The sequence below is a fragment of the Empidonax traillii genome, unplaced genomic scaffold, assembly GCF_003031625.1.
Source record: "Empidonax traillii isolate 1590-97213 ecotype Southwest subspecies unplaced genomic scaffold, ASM303162v1 scaffold138:size3245559, whole genome shotgun sequence".
NCBI classification, from domain to species: Eukaryota; Metazoa; Chordata; class Aves; order Passeriformes; family Tyrannidae; genus Empidonax; species Empidonax traillii.
The window spans coordinates 517482-536132 of NW_020955331.1; the positions used below are offsets into that span (position 1 = coordinate 517482).

The 18651-nt window shown below is 49.9% G+C and overlaps 1 protein-coding gene across 4 annotated transcripts in view; it reads right to left on the reverse strand.

Moving 5' to 3' along the window:
* Positions 1–3988: 3988 nt before the first annotated feature.
* The window catches only part of BCL6 (BCL6, transcription repressor), an 18331-nt gene continuing 3668 nt past the window's right edge, over positions 3989–18651 (reverse strand). Inside the window, exons 1-10 of one of the 4 annotated variants that reach the window (XM_027884018.1) lie at positions 14866–14937; positions 13559–13597; positions 12357–12528; positions 11103–11324; positions 9994–10977; positions 9224–9405; positions 7954–8121; positions 6729–6859; positions 6202–6339; positions 3989–5297 (exon numbers count right to left, since the gene is read on the reverse strand). In XM_027884018.1, the coding sequence (XP_027739819.1) occupies positions 5154–5297; positions 6202–6339; positions 6729–6859; positions 7954–8121; positions 9224–9405; positions 9994–10977; positions 11103–11324; positions 12357–12517 (2130 nt within the window). In that variant the 5' untranslated portion in view covers positions 12518–12528; positions 13559–13597; positions 14866–14937 and the 3' untranslated portion in view covers positions 3989–5153. Of the gene's footprint in view, positions 5298–6201; positions 6340–6728; positions 6860–7953; positions 8122–9223; positions 9406–9993; positions 10978–11102; positions 11325–12356; positions 12529–13558; positions 13598–14833; positions 14938–18651 lie in introns of those variants that run through there. The other 3 variants (XM_027884017.1, XM_027884019.1, XM_027884016.1) reach the window with 3 other exon arrangements.

Consider the following 18651-nt stretch of genomic DNA (forward strand, 5'->3'; position numbering starts at 1 on the left):
AAGAGTTAAATCCCAGGGTATTTACCTGTACTACTGCAGTGGCTTCCTGGAGTCAGGGATGGGGCTGTCAGGGAATGCACAGACAGGTGCTGCCCGTGCTGTAAGGAGTTAAAAGCATAAGGTTAGAGATGATGGGTAAAGATGGGTGAGCACACAAAATGATGAAATCCGGAAATAACACTGGAATATGCTTTATCCCTGAGTATAAGTGGAAGAAGAGAAGGTTCTGGTGAGACCTTAGGGCACCTTCCAGTAACTAAAGGGAAACACAGAAAGTTGGAGAGGGACTTTTTTACAAGGATATGTAGTGATGTCAAAGGGCAATGGCTTTAAACTGAAAAATCTATTTAGATTAGATACTGGGAAGAAGTTCTTTACTGTAAAAGTGGTGATACACTAGAATAGGTTGCCCAGAGAAGCTGTGGAAGCTTCTTCCATTGCTGGAAGTATTCAAGGCCAGGCTGGATGAGTCTTTGAGCAAACTGATCTAGTGAAAGGTGTCCCTGCAACAGCAGGGTTGGAACTGAATGATCTTTAAGGTCCTTTCCAACCCAAATCATTCTGTAATTCCAGGTCTCTTAAACTCCATCTTCCACTGCCCTCCTGTGGAGGCTCGGCAGAATGCAGTGGAACCACCCGGCCAGGCCCTGGCCCGGCCCCGGGGGTCACAGACTCACAGAACACTCTGAGTTGGAAGGCACCCACAAGGATCAAGTCTAACTCTTAAGTCTATGGCCTATACGGGGATTGAACCCACAACCCTGGCATTATCGGCACCAGACTCTAACCAGCTAAGCTAGTCTCGGGGCGGGGGATCATCCATCAATGAAGAAATAAAGCATCCCTTCCTCGAGCCCTGCTCAGCCTCCTGAAGTTTGAACCCCCATTGCCCTTCGGGGCCTTCCTGGCAACCAGCTATTTCATGGATTTGGTGATGACCTCCCCTCTGAGGCCTGTCAGGACTCTGCCTCTGGAGCTCTTTTTTCCAAGGGCAAACAACCCAGCAGTACCTGCATGGGCAGGGCTGAGCTGTTCAATGTTTGTGGGTATAAAGCAGACATAAAACAGGTGTAGGGCAGCTGTGGATGTGATGGCTCCCTTGGCTCTCCAAACACGATCCGTGCCAGATGCCTGCAGGTCTTTGACCCTGCAGATTGCTATCGCTTCAGCTGAACTGCATGGAAAAGCCATGACATCACCGTTTAAAAAAACCTAAAATCTGTCACGAGGAGGAAACCATGGTCCAGGAAAATACAGTATTTATTTTGAAAATGCAGCTGAGCAAGTCAATGGGAAATAGAGGTCATGGCTACACAGCTGCTTGTCTGGGGCAAGCGGGGCTGCCAGACCAGCCCAATAGCTTCCAGAAGTGACAACTGCGGTAACCAGAGAGGTGGTGAGCTCAAAGGCAAGCAGTTTCTGACAGAGAGGGGAGAAACCTAAGTATGTGTGTCAAATGAGAGCAGTATGTGTGTCAAAACCCTGTCGTGAGGACAGCCAGCTTTACTAAACATTAAAAACCCCACCAGGGAGAGGTGGAGAGAGGAAGCAAGAGAGGAAGCAAGGTGGGAAAGAGAGTTTTTGCTATTCTCAATGCTTTGGTAATGCCCCATTTGTGGTCATTTTTCCACCACTCTTTGTCTAACACAAATAATCTGGTGAGGGCTCTTGCTGGGCTCTGCCTGTGGGGTGAGCAATAGGCTCCTGTCCAGAAGGATGCTTGGGAAGGTCTCATTCCATGAAAGGTCTGCCCCACAGCAGGCAGGTGCTTGCTGCAGGTCCTGCTGGGCCAAATCAAACAGCAGTAGGGAGAGGCTGGCTCCAGCTTGGTGTTCAGCCCTTGCCTTCTTGTGGGGGTTCAACCAGCAGATCTGGTCTGCTGGGAGACAAGCCAGAGGAGCTGGGGGTCATAAAATCATAGAATGGTTTAGGTTGGAAGGTGCATTAAAGATCATCTGGTTCCAGCTCCTTGCCATGGGCAGAGACACCTTCCATTAGTCCAGGTTACTCAAAGCCTCATCCAGCGTGGCCTTGAACACTTCCAGGGATGGAGCATCCAGAGCTTCTCTGGGCAACCTGTTCCAGTGTCTCACCAGCCTTATAATAAAAAATTTCTTCCTAATAGCTAAGCTAAATCCACCCTCCTTCAGCTTGAGGCAATTTCCCCCTTGTGCTGTCACTACCTGCCCTTGTGAAAAGTCCCTCTCCAGCTCTCTTGTGGGTACCTTTTAAGTACTGGAAGGTGCCATAAGGTCTCCCTGGAGCCTTCTCTTCTCCAGGCTGAACAGCCCCAACTCTCTCAGTCTGTCTTCACAGGAGAGGTATTCCAGCCCTGTGATCAACTTAAATGTCTCTCCTCTGGACTCATTCCAACAGGTCTGTGTCTTTCATTCTGTGTGGGGGCCGCAGAGCTGGATGAACACAAGGGACCCACAGGTGGGGTCTCACAAGCGCAGAGTAAAGGGATTTTAATTTTCTGCCTGAAGCAACATGTTTATTTGGAGGCAAACAAGAGAAGGCAATTGCTTTGCCTTTAGATGAGCACCCAAAGCAAGAGCTCAAAGACGTCTGTGATAACAAAGACCACGGACAACCAAAAGTAGCAAGCTCACAGATATGATGACCAGCCACTCTAGGTCATGACTCCAGGTCAGCAGCCTGTCCAGATCCAGAGGCTGTGTTAAGCAAGACAGTTCTTTAGGAGAAATATCTCTAAGAACATCATTGCTGTTATTGGTCATCATGATCCCACTCATGGGGTCCAAAAGCATCTTCATAGCTCTTGGTCCTAAACATGATCAGATAATGCCAGCAATGGTCATCTCTGCTCACTGCAACCTCCAAAAGGCTGAGTCAGAGCAGAGAGGGTCCTGCAGAGCAGCACTGCCAACTGGCTCCCCCTCTTCCTGGCATTTCCCTCCCATGCAGGGCTGCTTTGGTTGTCTCATGTTCCTCTCTGTCCCATGGTGTGTTGAAAAACTCATCCTCCTCTTCATCTCCAGCTCCTCCTTACTGCAGCCCCTCCTGACCCTGAAAACAGGCTGGCCCTTCCCTTCTGCTGGTGTTTCCAAGTCCCCCCATTGTAAATCATCCCCCCTATGCCTGCACCAAAATTATCCATGAATTAATGAAACTAGAAATGAAACCAGCCCTGTGCAGCTCAGACCCACCCTGGGCCATGCTGAGCTGTGGCTGGGCTCCACACACTGGTTCCAGCCAGTTGTGCCTGTGTAATTCAGAAAAACTTTTTGCATGAGGCTCTTTGGTTTTCTGAAACTCGCAATCCCTCACCAGCACTGAGCTCCTGGGTTGCCTACACAGAGAACAAGGCCTGGTTGCTCTGTGGCTTCACCCAGCTCTGCACAGGCCTACTGGGGGTGAGCAGAGGGACTCCCTCAAGCTGGGCTTTCTCAGCTCTGGTCCAAAGCCAGCATAAAATGGCTGGAAGCCCGGAGATGCTATTGGCCAGTGAGTTCCTGGAGGGTGGTTACAGACCCTGCTCCATTGAACTGTCTCACAAGGCAGGCAGAACAACAGCCCCCCACCATCCCAGGCACTGGAAAGAGAGAGGAAAAGCAGCAGGCAGGCATCATCCCTGAGCAATCCTGACAAGTGAGTTGGTTTCCAGGAAATATAAATAACTACTCAGCCATCTGTAATCGGCCCTGGGTTGGTTAGCAAAAGTCTCTCCCAGGCTCTGTCCCATTTCTGCTGGCTACTTGATGCCAATGCAGAAGGTACCAAGCAGGTGGCACAGTCCCCACCAGGATACAGAGCAGGAAGCTTGAATCTTGCTCAGACCTCATGCCAGAGACCATCTTCACTCAGTGCTGAAACAGGGTCCTGCTTTTAACACAGCACCAGAGCTGCACCTAGCCAAGAACTCACCCCAGGTCTTGGGTTGAGTCCCTTCCCAGGGCACCAGCCAGTCTTCAAGATGCTTAAGGGAGAGGGACAGGCAAGAACAGACCTCTCACTCCATCATATGTCACTTTTCTTCGTTTTATTCTTTTATTTGTACAGCTATATTTTACAGAACGCATTAATGCAGTTTAGACACAGCCCAAACCCTGTCTCCCGAGATTGTTTATAACACAAGCATGGAAAATAAGACAAAAAAAAAAAAAACCCAAACAAAACAAAAAATAAAACATTCCCCCACTAGAGAGTTCCACCAAATCTCCTTTTGCAACATCAGGCTGTACCTTGAAGAAACTGAGCTCAATATAGTCCATACATTGAAAACTTCCATTGAAAAGAAAGGCACCGTGCGAAACCACATTTTACATATATACAGACTGAGAACTAGAACAAAAAAATTACACTTTATTATTATTTTAAATTCCTTCTGCAGCTTTGTTGGTTTAATACACACTTTTTTGTAAATTGTAAACCTTCACTTGCAAAAAAATACAAATACACTGATGCATTTAGACAAAATATTTTCTTACTTGTACAGATGCAATACTTTAAAATATCTCCTTAAGTGCTCTATCATAATAAAGATTCTCAGAGTGGCTTCTGCCTGCAGAGTCCAACTGAGCCTTTAATGCATTTTATATATTTTTAATATAGCTTTTTTAAAGGTCTATATATATTTATTTTATATATATATTTATATATTTATATCTATATATATTTACAACTCTGCCATAGATTCCTTCACCTTTGGTTAAAAAAGTTAAAGCCCTCTCTTTAATAGCATACTTTCTCTTTAAAAGAACACACATTTTACATACAAAAGAAAAAAATCTGTTCCCATAAATCAACATTACATTCCTCATCTTCAAACGGCAAAGGCTGTGAAGGTTAGACTCCAGAGTTTATCAACACTCCACTGCACAGACATTTAAAATGACTATTTTTATTTTTTTAATGTTTTATATACAGTAAGATCTGAATAATTTTATTTTTCTTTTTGTTTCACATAACTGGGAAAAATAAAACCCGTGTATTTGTAAATTTTTTTTAAATTTCTAATGTTTATCCACCTATCTGTACTATGGGTTTAGAGGCACTCCATCATGTGACAAATTTTTTTTTCTTTCTTTTTTTTTTTTTTTTTCCTTTTAAAAGTGTTGCAAGTATCCTTTGGACAGCTTTTCCCCCTCTGGCCCCCCCAAGACGACCTCCTCCTGGGAAATCCTGTGCCTTCAGCAGGCCTTGGGGAGCTCCGGAGGCACCTCGCTCGCCGAGATGCGGTACTGCACCTTGGTGTTGGTGATGGCCCCGTGCTTCTGCCGGAGGTGGAGCCGCAGCTGGCTTTTGTGGCGGAAATGCAGGTTGCACTTCTCACACTGCGGGGCAAGAGGCAAAGGTAGAGGGTGTGAAACGTGACAGCAGGAGACACGTCCTTCCCTTTGGGGCAGGGGGCCCACAACACAAATGCCTGTCCCCCCACCAGTGATCCCAGGATGCTGCACCCATTACATGGGCGGACGAGGGGAAAAGTGGGAACACGGTGGGAGGAGCAGCACCTGATGGCACTCCATCCCAGGCTTTCAGCAGCATATATTGGTTCATGGGGTGAACAAACAAAGCCCAGAGTCCCTTGGGAGAAGACCCTGGCTTTAATGGACATAGCACCAAGCTCCAGATCTACATTATCAAGTCAGCTACAGGGCTATTTCGGGAGCTGCTTTTGACCACTGCCAAGCTGGATGGCTCCAGAGGGATGTTTGGGTGATAATCACTACTTTGATTCCCTCTCCAGCAGATGGTGAAAGAAAGGACTGGGAGCCCATAGGGCTGCAAAAAAGGCCAGGTTGGCTGCTCACTGGGTGCAGGTATCACGAGCAAAGGGGAGCTCAGGCCAGGTTGTCTGCTCCTTTCCCCCACCCCTGCAGGCAGCTGTAATTTAAGCCACAGCTATTTGAAGAAGTGTGACCTTCTTCCAGATGGGGTGGAAGAAAAGAACAGCTAAGATGTACCCAGCCTGGGCTGCATGTCAGTGTTTCCAACACAGCCACTCCTGACAAAATACTGTATCAGCATCAGCTCATGCACAGGAGGGAGATGGGGCATGAGGAGCAGGGATATGACCTTGGCCTGGGGCCTCAAGAGGCTGGTGAAGGGCATTGGGGTGCTGCAACCAGCCCATGTGAATGTCCTCCTGTCTTCCTAGCCCCCCAGGTTTGGCAGCATCCTCCCCCAGTCCTAACTGAGATTCCCTCTCCACCCCAAAAACCCGGGGCCACTCACATGATACGGTTTCTCTCCTGTGTGGATTCGAAGGTGACTTTTGAGGGTCTGCAGGTGCCGAAAGCGCGTGCCGCAGATCTCGCAGGGGTATGGCTTCTCCCCGGTGTGGATGAGCACGTGAGCACGGAGGTGGGCCACCTGGAGAGAGCAGCTCTGGGTCAGGACAGCACCAGGGATCAAGGGCATCCCCATGGGAACAGGGGTCCCGCCCAAATATCTTTTTTTAGTTTATTAGATTTTAGCTGGGAGTCAGGGCCACGTGTGTCTGAGGTCTGGTATCTCCAATCCTTAAGAGCAAATGGAGCAGAGTAGCTACAACCAGCAGTCAGGCTTCCTACAAAGCCAAATTGGCCTACATGGACCCTAAGGTCCCTATTTACCCTACAACACCATGGGAAGAGCTTCCCAACGTAGTGAGCTGGGTCATTACCAGCCTTCTCTCTGCCATGAAGTATCACCAGTCTTGGGCAGAAGATCCAGTCACATCCCACCTCCCCAGAACCGCAGATCCCAGAGGCCACACGCACCTGGACAAATCTGGCCCCGCAAGTCTCACACTTGTAGGGTTTCTCTCCCGAGTGGATGCGTGTGTGGGTTTTCAGATTGGCTGGTCGGTTGAACTGTGCCCCACAGATGTTGCAGCGGTACGGCTTTTCTCCTGCAGAGCCCAAAAGAAAGGGTGAGGGCTTAAGTACAGGTATGCTCAGCACCCAGGATCCACAGTGCTCCCCAGAGCTTAGTCCCTTCAGGTGCTGGACTCTATGGCATGAAGCACAAGCCCTGACTCCTGTCGCTTTTGGAGATGGTTGTGGACAAGCACCACTGGTTAGGACAGATTGGGTGTCTCCAGAGCAGGGTGAACTCAGGAGAGCCTTTTTTTTTGGACTGGGAGCTGCAGCATTCAGGGCAAGACAAAGTCAGGCAGTTCTGCCAGCAAGGATTAACAGCATCATTGCTTCTGGCCCTGGGATAGTAGCTAGCACCTACATCTCCCTACAGCTGTCAGTAAGCACCCTTGAACCCTGCCCTGGCACTTGTGTTGTCTTATCCACCTGTGCAGCCCTTCTGGAGCTCAGCTGAGACTGCAAAAATTTAGGTCTAATTTAGTGCAGCAGTACTGAGTCGTCAGCCCAGATTTCCCTTCCCCAGCTAGTGAACTGGCTGTTGTCAAGTTAAGCATTAATAAAAGCATGAAATAAAATAAGCCTTGGGCTTGTCAGCAAATGACTAAACCCTTAATATCCCCTTCCTTTCTCAGCTTTCATTGCGCTGATTCACAGAGTCCATCCATTCACAGATTTTCCCATCAGCAGAGTTTATGCCAAGCTACATATGACCTGGATTTCTAGGATGTAAAAATAAATCTGAGACTTCTCCTAAATGTTCTTTTGACTATTTTTAAATTTTTTTTTTTTTTTGCCTAAGTTTACCACAAAGTTACCTGGAAGTCACACATCTGCTCCCAGTCATTCATTTTGTGAGACACTTTTAGAAACAGTGATGCCCAGTGCTTCACAGCAGAGAAGCTTGAGCTCCATCCCTACTGCAGGGCAGGTATCTCCCCCATTTCCAGGTCTGGCACTCTGTCCAAGGGCTCCCTGGCAGCACTAAGAAAAGCACCTTGCTCTTCCCATCAGGGACAGCTTGGGACACAGAGCAGAGGATGCTGCACCTGGGACAAACCCAGCCATAAAGGCCTGCACACCAACACACAGCCTCCCCAGTAAGTTGCCCCCATGGCAAACATTGTACCTGTGTGGACAGTTTTGTGGCTGGCGAGGTTCCCCTTGTAGCGAAAGGAGGCCTGGCAGCGGTCACACTTGTAGGGCTTGTCACTGTGGACTTGCAGAGAGTGTCTCTTGAGAGAGGCCTCCTCGGAGAACCGGCAGTCACACTCGTTGCAGAAGAAGGCTCCATTCTCTGGGAGGGCAGAGAGGAGAGCAATGAGATGGGAAACGCATGGGCCACCTCTGATGGGACACGGGATGGATTTAGGGTGGAGGGGAGGGGCCGCCAGGGCAAGTGTTGGAACAAACAGCCAAGTGCTGATGTTCACAGTCAGTGGTGCTTGCACTGTGCTGTCACCTCCTGACCTTCTTGTGCACACAGCAACAACATGCACGGTTTGAATGAGCAAAATCATCACCAGATATCTCTCTCCTTTAGTGCCACACAAGCTGCTTCCAGGAAGCCAGCATGTCACCTGGACATCTTTCAAATAGGTCCACGAAAGCACCCAAGTTATCAGGCATCCTCCAAAGGATGCTCAGCTCTGGAGCTACTCCGGCACCTTTAGATGTCTTAAACCTTTACATGTAGAGAGGTCTGCCTTGAGCACAGGAAGACAATCACCACCCAAATCACAAGGTAGGTTCCCTCAGTAGGAGGGTGCCCAATTCTTAAATACTGTGTGTAGCTTTCAGCGTCACCACAGAGGGGTTCCCTCCGTGGATCTTCGCCCATGCTACAGGTGGCAATCCTGCATTCCCCCTCACTGAGATACAGGCAGATGACTTCACAGATACCTGTTTCTGGGCTTGTGGGGTTTTGCAACAAGATTGCAAGCCTCATTATCTGCATTTCCCCAGATGTGTGCGTTGGGCTCCCTGATAATAATGGTACCATGATAGATGCATGAGACATGCCATCTTGCCCAATCCCCATTAGGGTCATTACATCTATAAAGCTTGTTCTCCTGTGGTTCTGGAGGGGTGGGGTGCACTTGTTTCCTGTCCTTAGCTGCCAGGTTTGCAGCAGGTGACTAACTCCCTGCACAGGGTATCTGGATGGTGCTGGGGAAAGGAAGGAAGGAAGTAATTCCAATGTGCATGTGTCCTCCCCCACATGCATGCACACAGCTGGTCAGAGAGTTAAGAGAGGACTTTAAAGCACTTTGGGATCCACCAGCATGGGGATAGGTCTGCCAGCCTGTTTGGTCACAGAGCACTGGGAGATGGGCCCCTGGACTGCACAGCCCTCCTGACTGCTGGTTGAAGAAGATGACCAGGGATGCAAGACTCACCGCAGCTGGAGTCAGAGTATTCAGACTGGGTTTCCCCCATCTCTTCTCCAAAGTTTGAGCCAGGGGTATGAAGGCACATCTCAGTATGTTGTGGGGACTGGCAGCCACAGGAGCTGCACTTTGACGAATGCATGTACAGTGGGGACTGCCCTTCGCTGCTCCGAGGGGACCCATCCCGGGACCTGTGGAAGGACAGCAACATGAGAAGGCTCTTGCTTTGCTTGAGCTACAGGACCCTTATTTGCACCCCTCCAGACGTAAGAGACAGACATGTTTTATAGGGACACCTCTGTGGCAAGATGCACAGCGTAGCCCTGATCAACAACAGGTCCTTGAGCTTCAATCCTTTGGTGCCCATCACCAAATGACCTCAAAGCTCTCTAGGAACATTCAGGTCCAGATGATTTTGTTCCTTGATACTTTGGCCACTCCAACGCTTACGGTCAGCCAAAAGCTCAAGGCACAGTGAGTCTGGTGGAAACCAGGGTAGGTAAATCCAGGCTCCAAAGAAATCATCTGGAGCTGCCAAAGCCAGGGATTCAAAACCCAGTGTTCCCATATCCATTGCCAGTCCCCACTACAGTGAGGACAGTAGGTATCCAGCCAATGTCACTAGCAGCACTCCACCAAATCCAGAGGCTTCCATCTGCTCGGGGCTGGACTTCCCGTACCAATGCTACAGGTATTTCACAACTTCCAAACTCTCTTCAACAACTCAGGAATACCTGTTTCTCAGGGGAGAAGGGTGTGAGGGGTAAAAATATTCTCACCTGTTAACAATATTGTTGAGTCTGCTCGCTTGAGGGATAGTAGAGTCTTCTCCATTCACACTTATCTTGGTGGGAGATTGCACATTGAGATGTTCTGGCTCCATGGACTGCTGGCAAGTGGACATGGGCACATAGGTGCGAGGAGAGAGGGTCCCCATCTCATTCTGGTCAGCACTGTCTTGCTTGGTGTTCTGATTGAGAGAGTTGAGGACAATGAACTTGTACTTCTTCCAGTTGCAGGCTTTGGGGTCTGTGGGGCTCTTGGTGAAGAGGGAGCTGGAGTTCTGACCGATACGGGCGTTCTTGCTGCTGCTGGACTCGGTTGGTGAGTTGGGCTGACAGTCTGACTTCTGTGGGCTCTGGGGGCTGATGAGTCCCTTGCGGTCCAGGGGGGTGTTGGTGGGCTCAAAGTGCTGGCTGATCTCATCCTCTGAAGAGGTCCGCTCCTCCTCTTTGGCCACTTTGTCACAAGGGAAATAGGGATTGTTCCGGACTGAAGGGATGACAGGTTTGGGGCCAGAGGCTACGCTGTAGTGCATGTCACTCCTGGCTTCTTCAGCAGCACCTTCTTTCGGAGCATAGATGGTAGCGTGGCACATGTTGGCAGAGATGTCGGTGATGGTTCTTACGTACTCGGTGGGGATTGTCCTGGAGCTGTCGCATGGCAGGATCCTCTCCTTGGGGAAGGCACCTGCCCTTGAGAGTTCAGACAGAGGCATCCTCATCTCCCGCAATTCATCATCCACAAGGAAGCTATTTAGAGGGAGAGGGCTGTATCCATGGTAGGAAATGGGGGATCCAGACAAACTGTTGATCAATCCAGGTGCAAAGGCCCTCCCATTGCAGAGGGACCCATTTTGGAGAGGCATGCTGTTCTCTGAGACATCTCTGCTCCGATAAGCCATCACCTCTGGGTGGCCCAGCATCCGTCCAGCCAAAAACTCTTCCCTGGGGGTCTTCATAGCAGACACCATCTCTGCCTCACTGGAACCAGGGAAAGAAGGAGGGAAACACAGTCACTTTCAGCCCATAAGAGCACATTTGAAGATATTTTGTTAGCTCTTCCTCTGCCCACCCAAACACCCCCAAAGTTCAACCACGACACTCACCTAGACTTCACAAACCTTCGGCAGGTATCAACCACATGTTCCATCTGCAGGTAGAGTGCTGTGGCCATCACAGCCATGATGTTGTTCTCCCTCAAGTTCAGGCGGGATGTATACATGAAGTCCAAGAGGATGCAAAACCCCTCAGGGTTAATTTCAGGGTCCAGGTTGATGACATTCAAGTTGCACTTGAGCTGGTCAGTGAAGATGCTGTAGAAGAGGCCACTGCAGAGAGGAGACAGTAGAGAATACAAGTGTTATGACAATTCAGAGGAAGAAAGAATTTGTCTGAAATCCCTGAGCACAGAGGGGTTCATGAATGGGAAGGGAGGAGGAGGCAATTACAGAATTTCCTGAGCTTCCCCCTTATTATCAAGCTTGGTTTCTCAGCTTAGTAAGCATCTTCTGCACTGCACTTTTCCCAACTGGAACAGCCTGCTTTTAGATCTCACCTGCTCAACAACTCCCCACTGCCTCCATTTAGAAATTCCCCTTTCCTTTTTTTTTTTTCCCATTGTTGTTCTTACCACAACCCCCTTCCCACTGTGACTCATTTATTTTGGAAGTCTCTTGGGGCAGCCATGCTCACTCTTAAACCAGAAAAATAAAAAAAAAAAAAAAAAAGGAAAATGTTGGCAAAACATTTTTCAGATGTTTCAATAGTCAAAGCTTGGCTTTTTCAAATCTTTATACCTTGTCAGCAAGAGACCCTGGAAGGCATCTGCTGTAATTCAACTGGGAAATGGTGGGATATTAACTAGTGTTCAACAGGAAGCAATTCCAGCAATCCTAGGAGTTGGAAAGGGATTTCAGACCCCATAAGGCTTTGAAAAAAAATCAACAAAGGTGGGAGCAGGCAGCAGTCTGAGAGCCAGGGAGTAATAGCTCTAAAAATAGCAGTGGCAGGAGACACTTCAGTCACAGAGGACTCTCTCACCCCAGTGAGCATTCAGCCCTTCCTCTCCTCCCCTCTCAGGGATGTGCCTCACATCTGCTGCACTCCTGTTTGTCTCCATGGGCTGTCTGTGGGCAGATGTGGGCACAGAAGGAGAGAGGTGAGGGCAGTGTGCTGGAGGGAAAAGGTCTCAGCTCTAATCCCATTACAGGTACAAATTTCTGGGCATCCCCTTTCAATTCTGCTTCTCTGCCTCTGCTTCCCCATCTGAACCCATGAGCTGTCTCAGGACTGCAGCGGTGCTGCTGACAGCCAAAGGCTGAGGGAGCGAGGAAAGAGGCAGGGAAGGACCCTGCTCTCACCTGCAAGCCATCAGGACTGTTTTGTGGGCTCTGAACTGCTCCCGGTTCACAATGATGACAACATCAGTCAGGATATCCCGGCTCCTAAGGCGGTTGAGATTGAGGAGGACATCGCTCGCGTGGCGGGTGAACTGGATGCAGCTGTCTGCCGGCGAGGCCATCTTGAGTCTGCTCGGAGCAGAAGCAGGAGGAAGATGAGAATGGAGGAACAGCCAGGCAAGTACTCTAAATCCAGTGAAGAGACAGCTGCTGCTCTGGGACAGGCTCAGACGGCCAACTGCCCCTTGTAGGGGCAGCACCAGCTCCTTGGTCCCAAAGCAATCAGCCCTGCACCACACCACACTCCTGTCAGTCTTCCTGGTGAGGTCTCTTGGCCGAAAGCGAGACCTGGCATGTCTCATCCCACCCTGCAAGCTGGTGAGCGAAGATGGCCAGACCCTTCTGAGGATTAGCTCAGTCTTCCCTTTCTCCCTGCCTCATACCCATGGTGGCCACACCCCAGCCCACTCCTCCCATTCAGGTTCATCTCCACAGAGGTCCTAACGAGCTCCTAGCCCTCAGATCTTCCTCAGGAGCCATTCCCCTCACCTGTCTGATGTCTGGCTGTAAATTCAGCCACAGGACTCAAAACAAGCCTTAAGGTCCCAACTGAAGCTGAATGATTTCAACATTTGGAAAAAATCCAGCCCACAGTGGAGCAACAGCCCTCACCCACAGGAAACCACCTTCCTACTCCCAAGTGGTAGCCACTCTGGAGAAGACCTGTCCACAGTTTCCCAATGAACTGGTGAGTAGAACTCAACTAACCTGCTGGGCTGCTACCCACACCATAGCCCAGTCTCTCCCAGTGAGCAAGGCTTGGGTTAGTCGAGGAACATGAAGCCTTCCCCACACATAACCCCTGTTGTCCCATCTCAGAGGTGTCCTCCCAACTAGTGCCCAAGATGGTCCATATCTCCCTGCCTGAAGTTTGGGCTAGAACATGCACCTTCAGCATGAAATTCCTCCATGATCAACCCACTCCCATAATCCTGACTCCTCCCCCCTCCACAGCAACATATGAATGTACAGTATTTTCTACAGAGCAGCTGCTCTCCTGAAAACAAATTCCAGCTGGGTCTAATGAAACATTTCATTGCACATGGTTAAAGGGAAGGGGGAGGGAGGTTAGGAGGGAAAGCACAAAATTTAAATTTACATACCCAATGCCTCAATTCACAGTCCAAAAGTTTCTTTCAAACCTACAAATAAAGCACAAGAAAACAAACGCCGCATTAGCTGGTAATTATGAATTGGCCATGGCAGGACATAAACTAGCTGTTTTGCTCAAGTATCAGTTGGATAAAAGCTAGAGATAACCTTACTGGAGAGTAGAAGGTTTGTTAACATTTGTTTCTTCCGGTACAGTACGTTCTTATCACAACCACAGGCTTTGAGAATCCAATCATAGCTTCTTCCACACCCTCTAGGCCAAACCATGGGCGTATGCCAAGGAGATTTTCATTTCCATGACTCAGGAACTTAAAGGCAGGTGGGGAAGGGAAGTCAAGCGAGAATTTTCTCACCACTTCTTTCAGAGATAACTCTTCCCGTGCCAAGATTGAATTCCTGTCCGGTGCCACATTCAAGACCCATGCCATATTCCCAGCACCTTGTTAACAGGTATGACATACACATAACCATCTGCTGCCACTCTGCTCAGAAGCCTGGAAAGAGCCTGAATACAGTCCCTCAAAACACCTTCTGCCTTGTCAAAATACCCACATCCCCAGCTGATGCAAATGCCCTAAGACAGGACTGCTGAACAGATTTGGGAGGATATCAAGTATCAAAGTGACTTAGCCAGGACTGCATAGGAAGCTAGTGGTGGAGACAGATGAGGACCCAGAACAAATGTCTTCCTCTTGCTGCTGCAAAAGCCTTCCCCTAAAACCACAAGCTGTCTCCAGCCACTGGCTTCACAGGCAATGTAGCTGGGGCAGAACAGCAAGGAAACCCAGGAGTTAACTGCCTTCCAGAACTCATGCTATTCCTCCCGAATTTACTTAAAACCTAAGACAATTGCTCTGCCACCAATGCAGAAATAAGGTCCTCAGGCAGTCACCCCAGCAGATAGAAGCCAAATAAATAAGTGAACAAACAAACCCCAAGATCTTCATCACACTACTTTGAGGACCAACCCCCAGAAACTGGACAGAGACTCCAAGACTGCCAGCACTTGCAGAAAGCCCATCCATCCCTCTTCCTTGTGGGAGATGTGCAGACCTGGAGCTCAAGCTCCCCTAACATCCCCAGAGACACCACGATGAACAGATGAGATTTAAGGCAAGATATCACACACAAACCCCAGAGGGGTGTGTTACAGCCTCATTCCAGCCATCAAACGCAAATCTTCGGAGCCGCCGTGAGCCTGGCCAGCTTAAAACTTTACGCACATACAAAAAGTGACTCATTTCCCAAATACTGCAGACTCTGACCTTTCTGTACACGCTCACTGCCGGCCACTCACTATAATCAGCTGCAAGCCAAGGGACTCACGCCATTCTGCAAGGAGCCCAGCACACATCCGTGCGTCCATACGAGCAGATCTACGCGTCTGGGGCAGCCGGGTGGCACCCCGACCTCGACTACATTGGCAGCTGTAATCTCCCAGGCTCCCGGGAGCCACCTCAGCGTCACAGACATGAGGAGGTGACCCATTTGTAAACCAACAGTTACAAACTGTGAGATGAACTCTGCACCCACGAGCACCACGTGAGAAGCTGCTGCTATCGCCAAATTCCCTTACCCACAGCGAGGCCGCAGCACTGCCCGGGCAGACACCCAGCTTCCCTCCCAGAGCTGGAACCCCAGCACAGCTGCCCCCTCATCCTCCCAAATTACCCCTCCCAGCGCAGTGCTGCTGAAACACCCAAAGCCCCGGGAGTCAGGCAGGTGCATCCCAAGCAGCTCCCTGCTGCAGGATGTGGGCATGCAAAGGGAAAGGGGTTTTCCTTCCCCTCGCTGTGCTAAGTCAGGTTAACTCTGCCCCTCCCAGTCTCTGCATAGCACCAGCTCTGTACCCCAGCATGAGAGGATGCTTAGACCAGAGACCAGCAGAAAAAGGGACAGAAGGGAGCAGAGACCTGACAGGAAGCAGGAAAAAACACTGCAGCCAAGCATGGGTTTTGCCATCCACACTCCCCTCAATGCCCACGAGGCTCTCCCAGGCTCAGCTGGGGCCAGAGCACCATCCTGTGCCCCCCCTCCAGTTTTCCTGCCCAGTACCTTGTAGGTGTGGGCTCTCCTGCAGTGCTCGAGGCTGCATGCCAGGGCTTGCTGTACCCATAGAGGAAGGTCCGGATTAGGCACAGGGCCCATTTTCAGGGTGGTCACACAGGACTGCTGCTGCCTTCCAGGAAGGCAATGGGTCTGCCCCAGCGGTTCAGCGAACAGCCCTTCCCTGCCGGCACCTCCCCGAGAAAACCCATTCCTGGAAAGGAGCCCAGGGCTGGCTCTGCCTTCCCTGCAGCCAGCTCAGTGAGCATGGGGAGGGTGCACTTTCATGTGGGGGAACCCCTTTCAGTTCAACCTCATGCAAAGGGGAGACCCTCTCAGCTCCTTCACCCCAGGGCAAAGGGGAGAAACAGGGACTTCCTCCCCAGTTAATCTTTCTGCCATGCCTCTCCCTCCATCCACTCTCCCAGTTATAGGGAATTCCTTTTCATCCATCCTCCTTGCACTCCATGCACAGCAGGGAACTCCGTGCTCCCCTGTCCTTCTTTGGATAGGGGATCCCCCGTGGTCTTAACTCTTCTCCCACCCCCATGCACATAGCCAGGAGGAGGGCACCAATCACTCCCCCTCCCTGGGCCCCAATCTCCTACCCCTCCAGAGCCTGCAGCGCCGATCTACACCACCTTGGAGGGGTGGTTGGGTGAAGTCTTCCTTCCCCACAGCCTCATCCCACACAGTGCTCCGAAACTGCCCGCCCAGGGGAAGCTCCATCCTGCTCCCCCTCCTCCCCAGTCCCCGCACCCTGCAGGGTCCCAGCCCCATGAGAACATCCCCTATGCCCAGGGCACAGCGCCAGCTGCCTCTCCACCCTGCCAAGGAATGCCCGGTTTCTGCCGAACAGGGACCAGGGGGACAACCAAGAAAACAGGGTGGGGTGTGGGTGGCTTCCCTCCCCCCACCCCCCCCAAGAGTCATGGGTGCTACATGCTATGGTGAAGAAGATGCTTTTGGTTGGGGGTGTGCAAGCACTCAGCTCAGCTTTCCTGATACCATGCAATCAGGGGGCACTAAGCGTCCTTTAGCTGTCACAGCAGAGTTTTATTAATTTAGTAGCTTCTGGTTGGTGTCTAGGCCAAAACGTGGCTGGGTTAATAATAACCCAAGAGGAGACTGAGAGAAGTTCTAGTGCACAGCGTCAGCACAGATCAAAAGCAGCATCACTAGTGCAAGCCCTGTCGTATTTTCCACCGTACCCTTTCCGTGAGCGGATTGCACTCGCTCCATCGAGCGGTCTCAATCTGATCCAATTTCCTGCCAGCAAACAAATGTTTCTAGGAAATGCAATACATTATCTGGACGGGTTTATTATCAGCATTTGGAACCAGGAAAACCGCATATTTTCTCGAGCACTGCAGGAAACTTTAGTTTGTACTTCAAAAGAGGATTTAAAGGATTGCCCTTGAAAGCTGGCCTGGCTCAAGTCTCCACATTGTTTTGGTCTTTGCAGAAGAAAACGCAGAGGAGGGAGGGGGTAAGCACGCTAAAACTGCCTCCAATGTTTTCCTAATATAAAGGACTCCCCTGCCCTCTACGAAGCCAAGCTCTGCTGTGAGGCAGAGGCAGCGCGTGCCCTTGGGGAGTGAGGATTCCAGCCTTCCTCAGCATTTCAAACGACCCCAAGCAATTTGGCACATAAATTTTTCAAGGGAAGGCAGGAACGACGTCCCAGCTGAAATTGAGGGAGCTACTCCAGAGAACAGGAGACAAGACTCCATGCCCTGTCAAGACTGAACCCTGCACAGAGATGCCGACCTGACAGCGGGGTGCAGCCGGAGCGGAGTGTCCCCAGCAGCTGAGCCGGATCCCTGGCCCCGCTGGGCTCTGAGGAGGTGTCTGATCATTCCTACCCCACACCAGGGCAGAAAATCACCAGCCAGCACAAGCCTGACCCTCCCTGTTTCTGTTCTCCTGGGGCTGAGGGTGGCAGAGCTCATTTTTGGCACTAAGGAACTGCTTTGGTATCCTGCCTGGATGGGACAAGACACATACACAGCTTGGGGTGCCTTGGCCAGGGGAGAGACATCCCCTCGCCCCTATATTTAGCCAAACAGATTTAAGGAGACCCATTTTAGAGAGTGCCTGGTCCTACAGTACACATTTTTCAGGACCCATTGTCCTGCAGCGCACTTGTCCCAAGCTCTCCCCTCCATAAACAAGGGTCCAACATTCTTCGTGGGAATGCAGCACACAGCCCAAAGGCAGCAACTGACTAGGATAAAGAGAGGGGGGAAAATGATATAGACCAAAAATTTCCTACCCCTCTCCCACTGCCCTTAGTTCTCCCTCCGGTTTAGATGTGAAGCTCCACAGAGATTACCGGGGTTTTAAAGCAGTCCTGAAGACTACATGCTTGCTCTGATTTAGGGGTGTATGCGTTTTGGCTGCCAGCATCCTGCAGCAATGAGAACACATAAGATCTACCATGGATATAAGAAAAAAAAAAAAAAAAAAAAGGACTACAATTGTAGTCTAAATTTGCCGTCTGAAGGAGCTTACTGGTCAGATCCTGACTTTTGGATACTGATCTAACCAAACTGCAAACTGTGAACTTCTGAGGTTTGCCAATGCCTGCTGTAAACATGGAAACCAAGTGTCACTTTTTGCCAAACAGAAGAATGGTTTAAAAATAGATCTAGAGAAGAATACAGGCACTCGGCATACAAGGCTCCCGTTTATAGACTCCCATGCTACTATAAAATGGAACAAGAGGTTATGAGCACACAGGCAACTTTTCACCAAATTTAGATTTTACCAACTTCTCAGAAACCTGAAAACAACATTTCAGGCTCCAACTGAACCAGTAAAATCTCTTTAAGTGAAGTTCACAGCCCAGATAGTACAGCACATAGACTAAAGCAGGCATGAAATGGCTCTTCAAAGTTAATACCATAAATATATGAAGGTACATAAGCTGCACACTGAGAAATACACCTACTGGTTAGAGTTCTGTTTTATTAACCTATAGACTTTCTAAAAAGGTTTTCTTTTCCATGGAGTATGCACATAAAATGAGAGGACA